Source organism: Leopardus geoffroyi, chromosome C1, assembly GCF_018350155.1.
Source record: "Leopardus geoffroyi isolate Oge1 chromosome C1, O.geoffroyi_Oge1_pat1.0, whole genome shotgun sequence".
Classification (NCBI taxonomy): domain Eukaryota; kingdom Metazoa; phylum Chordata; class Mammalia; order Carnivora; family Felidae; genus Leopardus; species Leopardus geoffroyi.
Genome location: NC_059328.1, coordinates 210,451,086 through 210,464,184, shown reverse-complemented (window position 1 = coordinate 210,464,184; position 13,099 = coordinate 210,451,086). Strand labels below are relative to the sequence as shown.

The 13,099-nt window shown below is 46.2% G+C and overlaps 1 protein-coding gene across 9 annotated transcripts in view; it reads left to right on the top strand.

Moving 5' to 3' along the window:
* Positions 1 to 13,099, top strand: part of COL4A4 (collagen type IV alpha 4 chain) — a 131,927-nt gene that overhangs the window by 31,447 nt on the left and 87,381 nt on the right. For all 9 annotated transcript variants that reach the window (XM_045481511.1, XM_045481516.1, XM_045481515.1 and 6 more), the window contains one exon: positions 12,909 to 13,043. In XM_045481511.1, coding sequence (XP_045337467.1) covers positions 12,909 to 13,043 — 135 coding nt within the window. The remainder of the gene's footprint in view (positions 1 to 12,908; positions 13,044 to 13,099) is intronic.

Below are 13,099 nucleotides of genomic sequence, written 5' to 3'. Positions count from 1 at the left end.
GTGGTCCCCTAACTCGGTTTCATATGGGAGCCTGGGGGTGGGGGGCAGGGCAGAGACAGCAGTGGAATCAGAGGCCACCTAGCGATGGCCTGAAAGCCTGTTGTGTCAGGGCCTCAGCCGCCATAATGAAGTGCCACGTGCTCAGTGGCTTAAAACCACAGAAAATATTTTTCTTGCACGTTCTAGAGCCAGAAATGCACAAGCAAGGTGTCACCATTACTGTACTTCTGCTCCAGCAGAGGCTCCTTGTCTGCCTCTCCCAGCTTTTGGTGGCCACCAGCTTTCCTTGGCTGACGGCCCTGTCACTCCAGTCCCCGCCTCTGTCTTCGCACTGCCTTCTCCTCTGTGTCACATCTTCCTCTGCGTCCCTCTCGCAAGGGTACGTGTAATGGCATTTAGAGGGCCCATGCAGATAATCCGAGATAACCCCCTCCTCTCAAGGGCCTTAACTTTAGCACCTCTTTTGCCATCTCAGGCAATGTCCGTGAATCCCAGGGGTTAGGACGGGGACACGTCTTTTTGTGGCCACCATTCGACCTACTGCAAATGTCTGGGCAGAGAGAACAGCCTCCGTGCAGACCCTGGGGGAAGAGCCTCCATTCGGACCCTGAAGTGAGAAGGAGGCAGGCTGGCATGTCTGCGGGACTGGAACGTGGCCAGAAAGATTTGGTTGGAGTAGGTGAGGGGGCAGGTGACATGAGGTGCAGTTGGAAAATCAGACACAGGTCCTTCAGTCTAAGAAGGAAGGCTCTGAAGGATCTTAAGAAGGGTGGAAGCAGGTGGATTTACGGTATAAAAAAATCATTCTGGCTGCTGTTTGGAGAACATAGTGTGTGTACATTGGGGGGCAGTGGTAGGGAAAACCTGTCAGGGGGCTGCTGCAGTCGCTCAGGTGGGAGGTGAGATTGCTTCGCGGTGGGGGGGTGCGTGAAGAGGTGGGGGAAGCAGGTGCGTGAAGAGGTGGGGGAATGTTTGGGAGGCAGGGTTGATAGGAGCGAGGGTGACAGTGGAGGTAGGCGGGCATAGTGTGTACAGCTGTGTGGGCAGTGGTCTCAGGCCGAGGAGCGCACGGGGGGGATGATTGTGGGTCTACAAGTCCCATTTTGGGTTTGTAGAGCCAGAGGTCAACTGAATATGGTCAAGGCTCCAAAGAGAAGTCTGGGCTAGGGAGGAAAGTGGAGGGGTTGGTTGTTCAGCGTTGGATGCCATTAACTCCATGGAAAAGGTCAAGTTTGCCCAAGAGAAAGTGAGAAGAGGGCCAGGGCAGTCCTGTGGGGAATCCCCCCCCCCCCACCAGGAGGAAGGGGGCCGGCACGGAAGACACAGGAGAAAGACACAGAGAGGGCAAGGGGTAGGGACACCAGGAGAACAGAGCCAGGAAGAGGAAGCAAGGTTCAACTGGTTCTGGCTCCACCGGGAGCCTACCCAGACCTCTCCACGCTGCCTCGTTCAGTTCCCACGGCAGATGTGTGATGTTGGGCTGCTCTTACACCATTTTTAAAAATGGGAAAACCGGGGCGCCTGGGTGGCTCAGTCGGTTGAGTGTCCGACTTCAGCTCAGGTCGCGATCTCACGGTTCGTGAGTTCGAGCCCCGCGTCAGGCTCTGGGCTGATGGCTCAGAGCCTGGAGCCTGCTTCCGATTCTGTGTCTCCCTCTCTCTCTGCCCCTCCCCCATTCATGCTCTGTCTCTCTCTGTCTCAAAAATAAATAAACATTAAAAATTTTTTTTTTTTTTTTAAATGGGAAAACCACTCTGTGATGACCAGGTTCAAGACGTGACTTTATTTATTGCTCAGGGGCAAAGCCCTATCTTCTGGTTCTCAGAGCCGTGTTCTTCCCATGTGCCATGCAGCCTCTTGGGGACACAGCTGCAAATCCATAGTCAGTGTCACTCCAGGCTAAATGGGCCAGCGGATGCTCTCATTGACAGGTGAGGTGATCTTAAGGTACAAGAAAATACTCTGCCACAACAGTTTGGTCTCCTTGGACTTTCTACTCCTTGAGTAACACTTTTTGTTATTTATTTTAATAACCCTTCATGTTATCCATTAGTTTTTCCCGTTATAGGTAGGGAGAGACCTTGGAGGCACTCAGTTAAAGGATTTTATGCTACCTGCGTAGTCCTCTTGGAGGGTTTAAGTAATGTTATGGTGTCGCCTAGTGGATGAATCTTTGAATTACAGCCAAGCATTAAAAAGGCAGGAAGGGCGACGCTGAACTGTTCATTTTAATTATAAAAGTCTTAATCCATTCGGTACTCTCCGAGTTCATGTTTAGAATATATACCACACAAGGCGGTAGCCAAGGTCCTGGGTAGTAATAAAATGTGCACGGATCCCTGACCCCAAAAAGCTTACCAGAAGGCATCACCCCAAACAGATATTAATTAAAGTAACATGCGTGAAACAATAATGAAAAATAGGTGAAGAGTCTATTTAGGTGGTATTTTAGGGTGGACAGGAGAGTTCTTCCGAGAGTGAGATTGATCAGGACTGGGGTAAAAGAGAAGCAGCAACTGAAGTCAGGGGACCTGGGTTCGAATCTCTATTTCCCCAGGTGATAGTGGCCTCTGGTCACTGGCTTCATCTCTCTGAGCCTCAGCTTCCTTGTTTGGGAAACAGAAAAGTAGAAACAGGGCGACTTTTTTTTCTTTTAAAAAATTTGTTTTTAGTTTGTTTAGAGAGACACAGAGACCGTGCTTGTGAGGGGAGGGGCAGAGAGGGGGAGACCGCGAATCCCAAGCAGGTTCCGCACTGTCAGCACAGAGCCCCACGCGGGGCTTGAACCCACGAAACCGCGAGATCATGACCTGAGCTGAAACCGAGTCGGATGGATGCTTCACCAACTGAGGCACCCAGGCGCCCCCCACGGGTGACCTCATGGATGTAAGGATCCCAGGAGTCAGTGCCTAGAACAACTGCTCAGGGAATGGTAGATGCCGCCATTGTACCATCACCACCATCATGGTTTTGAGAAGGTAGAATATGAACTACAGATGGAGAAAGGCTGCCATTGCTTCAGGCAAATAGGAGGCACACGTGTGATTGGAGCAGAAGGAGGAGGTGTGGAAATTACAGGGAGTAGGGTTGGCTGGGGTAGAGGAAGGCCGACTGTCCCCATTGCAGAGAGTGATGAAAGCAGTGACACAGGCAAGAGAAGATCACAGGGGAGTTGACAGTTGTATGTGGATGTGGGTAGAAGCCTGGAATGAAGGAAGAGAGGGAGGCTGGTGCTTGGGTGACCCACATGAGATGACAAGACCACGACAGTGGACGGATTCCTCTGCAGGGAGATGACAGTAAGACAGACACGTGAGATTCAAGTTAAGGGAGGTATGACAGCCTTGGCCAAGGGTGGTCACGGAGAGCCGCATGGTGAGCTCACATGAAGGAACAAAGTTGCCACCTGATGGGTCTGGGGACAGGAGTGGAGCGCGGGGAAATGATGGGAATGATGAGCTGAGTTCTGACATGATGAGTGCGAATTAGCAGAGGAGGAAGGTTCAAGAAGGTGTCTAGAAAATGGTTGGACGTATAGGGTAGGACTAGAAAATTGGACTTGAGAATGACAGAAATAGAGGTCTTTAATTAATTTGATGAATACTATTATTTCCTGAAGAAACTTTATAAAAGAACACAGAATACATTAAGATATGAAGTTTAAAAACAAGACAAGGCCTGAAGCGATGGGCGTGTCGCAGCAGGTACGGTGTGGGGATGGTTTAGTGCATGGGCCCTCCACTCTGCCAGGCTGAGGCAGTGGGAGGAGGAGAGGTTTGGGAGAGCCCCTGACTGATGCAGGTTTGAATGCAAACTCACTAGGTATGTGAGTCTGAGTAAGTTATACCCCCGAATAGACTTTCCTCATCTATACGGGGGATAATAATTCACGTTTCTCAGTGTTGGTGGCTGGATTAAATGAAGCAAGGTATGGAGAGTGGTGGGCACACAGTGACCACATGATGATCACTGGGCACTTTGATGATCACCTTCACGGTCTTAGAGACCAAGGGTGATTTGGAAATGTATGTGTCATTAGTATAATAAAAGCACCTTTCATGTTCATTTATTCATTAATGAAGGAGGAAAGGAACAAACATTTATTTATACTTCTTTGCACTGATTGACCTTCTGGTTAGGCAGGAGCAGGAAGCTGTCGCAGGGAAAATGTGACAGGATATGTATTTGCAGTCATCTCTCTGAACTTACATCTCCCAATTCTCATACTGCTAACATGACAGAGGGTTTCTTAGCTTTTTGTCATTCCCTAAAGGGTTTGGTCCCTGGCAGCGAACACATCCGGGGCAGCCCAAAAGGCTGAGTTGAAGATCTTGGTATTGGCCGTGTACATATTCTCCCGTCTGTTGGTGCGGTTCTACCAAGTTGTGAAATAAAAGTAATTTGATCTTAGCCCTGCTCAAGAGCCGTGCCTGATACAGATGACTAACAAGTGACAGAATGCTGAAGGAATGCCCCAGCTCCAGAGGGTGGGGTGACTGTCCACTGTGATCACCTTCATCCTCTATTTGTACAGCTGGCCCGGGAGCCTACTGTTCTGTGGCCTCAGTCGGAGCACACATAGCACGTCTGATGACACGGTGTCAGCCTGGGCTTTGAGGAGGAAGAAGGGGATGGCTTGTGGCATCACACAGCGTGCCAGAGTTTCCTCAGCTGGCAAGATGATTGTCATTTCTGGATTTGGTGCATCTTTTCTGATTTCACGGTCTCTGGCTGAAAGTTGTGAAACACAGAGGCAGTTCTGTGTACATAGAAGAAAGGAAGGAAGGAAGGGAGGAAGGAAGGAAGGAAAGCAGGCAGGGGGGAGGAAGGAAGGAGGGAAGGAAGGAAGGTAGGAAGGAAGGAAGAAAGAAAGGGATAGGAAAGGAAAGGGAAGAGAAAAGAAGAAAGAAAAAAGAAAGAAAGAAAAGAAAGAAAAAAAGAAAGAAAGAAAGAAAGAAAGAAAGAAAGAAAGAAAGAAAGAAAGAAAAAGAAAGATCAGTAGATAGATCAGGGAAAACTACATCTGAAAATAAGGCATTCATTCCACTGGGCTTTTTTTTTTTTTTTTTTTTACTACCCTGAATCCACTGTATATCATGTTATTGTTCATGGTTGGAGGGTGCATAGTTAGGAAGAAAAGATTTCTTTAAAAAAATTTTTTAAAGATGCCAAATTCTTTTGATTATTTAATGAATCTCTTGTTATAGAAGTGTTATAGAAGTGTCTCTTATGGGTTTGTTATTTAAGTCTGTTGATCCTGAAGTTAATTCCATTATAGCCTTATAAATAAGTAAGCCCAAATATTTACTTGTAAACATAGTTTTTTTTTTTTTTAACTGACCCCTTCTTTTATATGAAACAGTTTAAGGATATGTTGCTGTGGATAAATAATTTACTCAAATTGGAGGAACTAGCAATGACTGTTTCAGAGATTGGGGTTTGGAAAAATTTCATGAGTAGCTTTCTGATAGGTTTAATACTGTGATACAAGGTTTGGTGTATTTCTTTAAAAAATTTATTCTATAAGGAATTACCTGTTAATATGAGAACAAAAAACACAGCACTCCATATAAAAACAAACCACAGCTTTCCCCAGCATCTGTAAATAAGTAGGCATTTAATATTTTATGCTAGCTTTTCCACCTGCAAAGTAGAGGTTATTTTGCCGTTGAAATGAAGGCACAGCAAAACCCCGTGTTCTATCTCAACAAGAAGATGTGAACATTGCTGTGTTTAGGGCCATTGCTCACGGTGTGGGGTTGTGTTTTGCTCACCTCAGTGTGGAAACATTGACTGTATCACTGTTCAAATTAGTTTATTATTTATTGCCTTTCCTACCATCAAAGTCTTGGGCACATAGACTGTGCCCCCCAGAAGCTCATGGTCTAGCAGGTATGGGGTTAGGGGGATAAAGAGATGGTCACTATAGCAGGGGAGGGATGCTATTATAGGAGCATCTCGAGAGGCATCTAGTTCTGAAGGGCGGGTTGGGGGAGGGCAGGAGGTTGGGGAGTCCTTCCACGAGAGTACTAAAAGATGACCTTGGGAGTGGGAGGGACGGTTCTGAGACAGGATACCAAGTCTGTGAAAGAACAGAGCTTATTCAGAAATGGTGAGGAAATCAGTGTAACAGATGGGTGAGGGTGGAGGGGGGGCATGGGGTCCAGAGTTTTAATAATGTAAATAACCATTCCTTGTTTTATTTTAAAAGCATTTTGGATGACACCTTCTCACATCAGGACCCATTTCTGTACTGAATGGAGTTTTATCATTCTTATGGCCATGTGAAACACTTCTACTCTTTCTTTTTTTTTTCTCCGCAAAGTTCCATTAACTCACTGGATCCGGCCTTGCGTGTCCAGAATGAAGCACATTAAAGAGATTTATAGGCAGTTAATTGGCTGTCTCTTTCTCAGTTAATGTTTAAACATACATTTTTTTTTTGTTTCTAAACGTTACATTATTGTAAAGTACAGCATTCACAAAAGATAATTTAGCAGGTTTTCTGTAAATTACCTATCAGATGAAAAGATAATTCCCAAACTTCATGAAAAGGCAGTTAATTTCTGAGTCTTATATTTAGGAAATCTTACCAAGTAAAAGTAATTAACACAGGTGAAAGAAAAGAAAGAAAGAAGAAAGAAAGAAAGAAAAAAAGAAAGGGAAAGAGGTAGCTGAAGTCATTGTTTATCTTTTAGATTGTTGTTTACAATTTGTGCAATATTTAAATTGATATGCCCACAAAATACCCCCAAATGATTTGTGCCTATATAATTACATTTTATACTGTTGTCTTTTTAATAACACATATTTATACATTCAAGCTTCCTTGAAAATCCTAAGCCTTATTAGTATTTTTACGGATACTCAATAAATAGTTGTTATGATGATGAAAAAGCATGAAGAGAAGGGAAAGTTCAAATTAAGTAGGATTTTGATTTGTTAAGGTTAGGCAGATGGTAAAGGTTGTTGATAATGTTTGTTGAGTCCGTGACTTAATGATGAAAGAGAAATGGTAACTCATCTTTATTATAAAGGTCACATTCGCTGTTGGTAAAGAACATATTGCCCTGGCTTGCATTTTCCCTGCTGAGACATGACAGAATGCTATTTTGTATATCCTTCAAGAAATGTTCCTTTATAAACATATATTTCGAGAAAATGCCCGTTTGTTTCTCTACAGGTGGGATCATATGACATACAGCTTGTTTTTCCCCCTTTGAACAATGAACTGTGTATAATAAGAGTAATCACAATAGTTTGCATTATGGTTCCAGGCACGATGCTATAAACACTTGCCGTGCAGTATTCTTATGTCCACTGGCCATTGACGGATAAAGAAGCTGAGGAACAGAGAGGCTAAGAAATGTGCCCTAGGTCACACAGCTAGTGTGGGCCTGGGCTTACAACACAGGAGGCTGACTGCAGAGCCTGGATGTTCAGTCACTGTGTCTTCCTCAGGAGCATCATGAGGATGATCTGTGTCTGCTCACAAAGCCCTGCTCGCTGTCTTTAATGTGCAGGCCTTACACGTTCCCCACGGGCCTGTTCTAGCCGCCGGTCTCTGCCTTCGTTGCGAGCTCTGGCAGAGCCCCAGGTACCCGCCTGGCAGCAGGCACCCGGCACCGTGGTCCCCCAGCGAGGAGGTGAACACCGCAGCTTCCTCCCTCTTGAGTGGGGTCGCTCTGAGGTGTGAGCTCTACCCTGACTCTGGGAGTGCCAGCTCTGGGGAGAGCTCGTGACCCACTGGTTATGTTACCGGAGTCGGGTTGTTGGGCCCAACAGTAGAAGCGAGGCTGGACCCCAAAACCAAAGGCACAGCCAAGGCTCTCTTGGGGCTGCAGCTTGAGTGAAAGGGACACAAAGCACCAACAGAGACTGGCTGGGCCGGCCTCTACGAGCAAAGAGAAGGCCCTGCCTGCAGGGAGAAAGTTCTGGCTCGGGTTCCCACTCCAGGATGCTAATGGGGGGGGGGGGAGTGCCTCGCCCTGATTGGTTGGAAGGGCTTCATTCTGATTGGTTGGAAGGAGCTCATCCTGATTGCTCGCTATTGGCAGGCAACTCAGGCCGCTCAGTGCTTTTGGAGCAGAGTCTTCAGGTTCGCGGAGTCTCTGTTGTAAATCCGGGTTGGGTGCAGGGCTGCGTCCTGGTTCTGCTCGGTAAGAGAAGTGGTTTACCAGTAACTGCTAACTGGAGCACCGGGATGGCTCAGTCGGTTAAGCTTCCTACTTCCGCTCAGGTCATGATCTCAGGGCTTGTGAGTTCGGGCCCTGTATTGGGCTCTGCACGGGTTTTTCTCTCTGCCCCTCACCCACTGGTGCTTTCTTAAATAAATTAAATAAATAAATAAGTAAAAACTTAAAAAATAAATAAAAACAATAAATACATAAATACATAAATAAATAACAACTAACAGAAAGCACCCCAGGTGCATGGTTTTCACCTGGGACTTGTTCCGATGGTCCCTAACTGTCTCAATGACTGGCTTGATTCCACACCCTGTCTTCCCGTCGTCCCTTCTCTGTGTCACGTCCCTGCTTCCTTACCCAATCTCCTTCAAATCTCAAACAAACGGTTTGGTTTGCATTGACTTCTTGCCCTATGCTTTGATTCTGAAGCACCCAGGCCAAGACAGGCTGCATAATGTTCCTTTTTTGAAGGTACCAAAGTCTATTCTATCGATCTCAGATGGGCGGATTTTTATAGGACTTCCAGGTTTTCTTACTATTGTGAATAATATTGTTGTGAATATTCTGGCATTATTGTCTTTAGATCAGGGCACCCGGGGCTCCTGCCTCCAAGACCTCTCCCATCGGTCCTGTGTCTGGGCCTGGCCAAGGCCAGCAGCATTGTCCAAGGTGGTACCCCATGTGTAGACCAGGACTGGCTGGGTCCCACAGTGTGTTTCTTCCTTTGAGGTTGTTAAAAATGATTAAAGAAGCCAGTTTAGGGGCGCCTGGGTGGCGCAGTCGGTTGGGCGTCCGACTTCGGCCAGGTCACGATCTCGCGGTCTGTGAGTTCGAGCCCCGCGTCGGGCTCTGGGCTGATGGCTCAGAGCCTGGAGCCTGTTTCCGATTCTGTGTCTCCCTCTCTCTCTGCCCCTCCCCCGTTCATGCTCTGTCTCTCTCTGTCCCAAAAATAAATAAACGTTGAAAAAAAAAAATTTAAAGACGCCAGTTTAGGTGATAGAAACAAACTTTATTTAACACTTCATGAAGCGGGCAGTCTTCCTTCCCAAGGATCCAGAGAACTGCAAAATGGGGCAGAAGACAGGAAGCTTTTATGGGATGAAGAATAAGGAAAAGGAAGAACAATGGAAAAAGAATAGAAAGCAGGGAAGTAAGTAGAGACCCTGGAGTTGGCTTGGGGTGTGGGGATTGGCTGACTGAGGTAGTGGGTGTCTGGTCCACATGAGCATTTACAGGGACCCAAAAGTTATCTGCTTCCTTTTGCGGACGTGGAACCCGGGCAGGGGGAGGGGCTCCATCTTGGGCCTCGAAAGTTGTTCAACAGGGTGCGCTTGGATCCTTTATCCCCCGTGGGGCTTACCTCACGAGGAGCTCAGGGGTTCATGCTTATGGGCTGGTCTGGGACCACATGGCTGGACCCTGGTCCAGCCTTGCCAGCTTGTGGGATTCTGTTCATGGGATCGCAGGGTCAGCAGAATAGTGCTGACACAGATTTCAGGTGACTCAATTTTTTTTTTTAATTTTTTTTTTTAACGTTTATTTATTTTTGAGACAGAGACAGAGCATGAATGGGGGAGGGTCAGAGAGAGGGAGACACAGAATCTGAAACAGGCTCCAGGCTCTGAGCTGTCAGCACAGAGCCCAACGCGGGGCTCGAACTCACGAACCGCGAGATCATGACCTGAGCCAAAGTCGGCCGCTTAACCGACTGAGCCACCCAGGTGCCCCAGGTGACTCAATTTTTAAATAGATGAGGCTCTCTAAAATATATTTTCTCCTGGTCCCCACACATCCGAGGGGGAGTCCTATATTCTTGTATGTGGCCCTACGCACACTTGGAGTTCAGCAGCAATAATTCAGAATTGTCCAGAGGTTTGAGATCTGATCTGAGCAGATATCTCCTGAAATCCATTCAGCTTTTCTCTCTGCATGTCAAGACTTTCTTGCTCATTGAATGCATGAGCATGTTTGGTGGGGCAAGGGGCTACAACATGATTTTCCTTAAGTCTGTGGAAAAATTTGAAGAAGCACAAGAAATTGCAGGTGAAAATCCTGACTTAAGTGAATACTGAGAGTGTTTTCAAACTAATAAAATACAGCATGGGCTCTAAAATGTTAGACAACATGGCTGAACGCCTTGGGCACCACAATGCGTGGTGTCGTACAGGCGGATCATCTTGCATCAGTGAAAACCTTGTTGTAAACTTCTCATTATAAAGCTTCTTTTTACCTAATGTAAGGGTATTGTCTTCAGATTGTAAAGTCAGTTTTTTAAAAAACCACATGGGCCGCTCTTCCTGTCACGGGTTCTGTCCCGTGCTTTAATAAAATCACCTTTCTGCACCAATAAAAAAAAAAAAAAATGCGGTGCCTGGGTGGCTCAGTCGATTAAGTGTCTGACTTTGGCTCAGGTCGTGATCTCATGGTTCATGAGTTCGATGAGTTCAAGCCCCATGTCGGGCTCTGCACTGACAGTGAGGAGCCTGCTTGGGATTCTCTCTCCCCCCACCCCCTTCTCTGTCCCTCCCCTACTTGCACTCTCTCTCTCTCAAAATAAGTAATAAAAATTAAAAAAATATGAATCTAAGATATTCTCTGCCCACATCAAATTATAGACAGAGATTGAATGATGAGGCTAGAAGTGTCACTTAGAAATTCTGATTTCAGATTCTTAAGTTCAAATAGCCTCACTGTTCTTGTACATTGGCTATTTTATAAAAAGTAAATAAGTTTGCATATAGAAAATCATTTTATATGTCATAAAGATGTAGTTGATAGAATTGCCTTGTTCAGAGTCCAAAGGTCACTTTCCTAACCGTACAGGGCCCAGGTAGAATGTGTCCAAAGCGGCTGGGTGGTCAGGCTGGGAGCTTGGTGAAGGGATTTCCTAAGCCAAAGGCTGTGGTAGATGGTGGATGGGAGATTTAACTGGTGAGCAAATATCCCTGCCCTCATAGCGTTAATGTCTAACTGGAAAGGTGAACAATAAATGGATGGGCAAAGAGTTGAAAAATATGAAATGCTAAGAGGCCAAGAATGAAATGGACAGGCTAATGAGGGCGGCAGTGGACTGGAGATCCTCCTCGACTGGGCTAGGTGCGGGGGAGGGCTAGGGGGTCAAGGAAGGCTGCTAAGGAGGTGGTAGTTTAGGGGAGATCCAAGTCCTGTGGAAATGTAGAGAAGGAGCAGTCCAGAGGGAAAGCCAAGCCAAGGAAGAGCCGCAGGGCTGGCTGGGAAGTCATGAGTGTGGGGTGTCAGGTAATTAGGGCCATACCCTAGAAAGTCTGGAGGGAGTCCAAGGTTTACTTTACAGGCAGTGGGAAGGCAAGGAAGGTTTTTAAAAAGTGGGGCAGTGCCATGGTCTGATTTCTGTTTCCGTGTCACTCTGGTTGTGCCGTGGAGAGAGGCATGGGGGAAGGGAAGAGGAAGCAAGAGAGCAAATTAGGAGCTCTCTGGTGGCAGACAGGGGGACTGTGAAGAAGTGAGTTCCAGATCTGTTTTGGAAGTGAAATGGTAACCGTTAATCATAGATTCAGTGTAGGTGTGACAGAAAGAAGACTGTCAAGGATGACTCCAGGATTCTGGCTGGGATTTAATAAGGTAATTGGGGAAGGTTGAAAGAGGATTGCATTTTGGGGGAAAGGCAAGAATTCCATTCCAGACTTTTTTGTTCTTTTAAGCCGGAGGTACCATTATATCCAAGAAGGTGTCAAGGAGGCATCTGGATATGCTCGTCCATCTGGAAGTTAACGTTAGAAAAGTCTGTGCTGAGACATAGAAGTGGAGCTATTCGAACCCATGATATTTACAATTTCAGTCCTAGGGAGAACCATGGGTGTAGGGACTATGGAGAGAGACAAGGGGGCCTGGGACAGAGAAGGGAGCAATATCATGGGGGTGGGGGGCAGTGCGTGCGGTCCTCCAAGGTCAGTCTTCCTACTCCAGCTCAAAGAGCCGTGAGCCTCACAACTGCTTCTAGTGGGCGGTGACTCAGTGTCCATTTGGTACATCAGGTCATCTAAATGCAATGGGGGACAGGCAACAGTGGAGAAGGTTTCTCATCTTTGTACTGGAAATGTTCCCACTGTGGTTCAGGGGGAAGAGCTGAGCTCACGAAACATCTTCACCTAAAATAAGAGGCGACCTTTTCATTCATGGAAAGTCAGATTGTGTAAATATAAGTTGACGTGGACAGCCTCCTTCCAAATTAAGAATAGATATTAGGTAAAAGAGGCTAAAAGAAGAAAGGTTTTTCACTAAAGGGGCAGAACAATCATTCACCCTATGAAATTTTTAAAAAGATCTGGCAGATTTCTCCGCTCTTAATTTGTGCCACTAACACAATGGTAATGAGACTTTGATTTCTTTTCTTGCTTTGTTTTGCAAGTTGCTTGCTTTGCTAAAAAGCTCAAGATTTATAACTGTCACTGACAGAGTAAAAATAGTACAAGAACTATGATTAGTTTGTGTATGTGTGTGTGTGTGTGTGTGTACACATGGAATAATTAAAATGTATTGTATGGCTTAAATTCAGATAGAAAAAGGCAATGTTCCTCTTTCTTATTTTTGTAATTAATTGATCATTTGTGCTTTTATTGTTAGAATTTGCTCAAACTCTAATATTCCAGTCTTCTGTTAGCTCACGTGAACATGCGTTTGTGTTGGAAAATGCTACTTAAAAATCAGCCATCCCTCTGCCTTTTAAACCTTCCTTCTTAGGGTCAACCAGGACTCCCAGGGCCACAGGGTCCTATTGGACCCCTGGGACTGCCAGGACCCATTGGAATTCCAGGAGAGAAAGGGATGAGAGGTGACAGCGGCCCTCCTGGAGCAGCCGGTGACAAAGGTGATAAGGTAAGCCTTCTCTTAAGTGAGGGACTCTTACTAACCGCTTACTGGCACTACTGTGC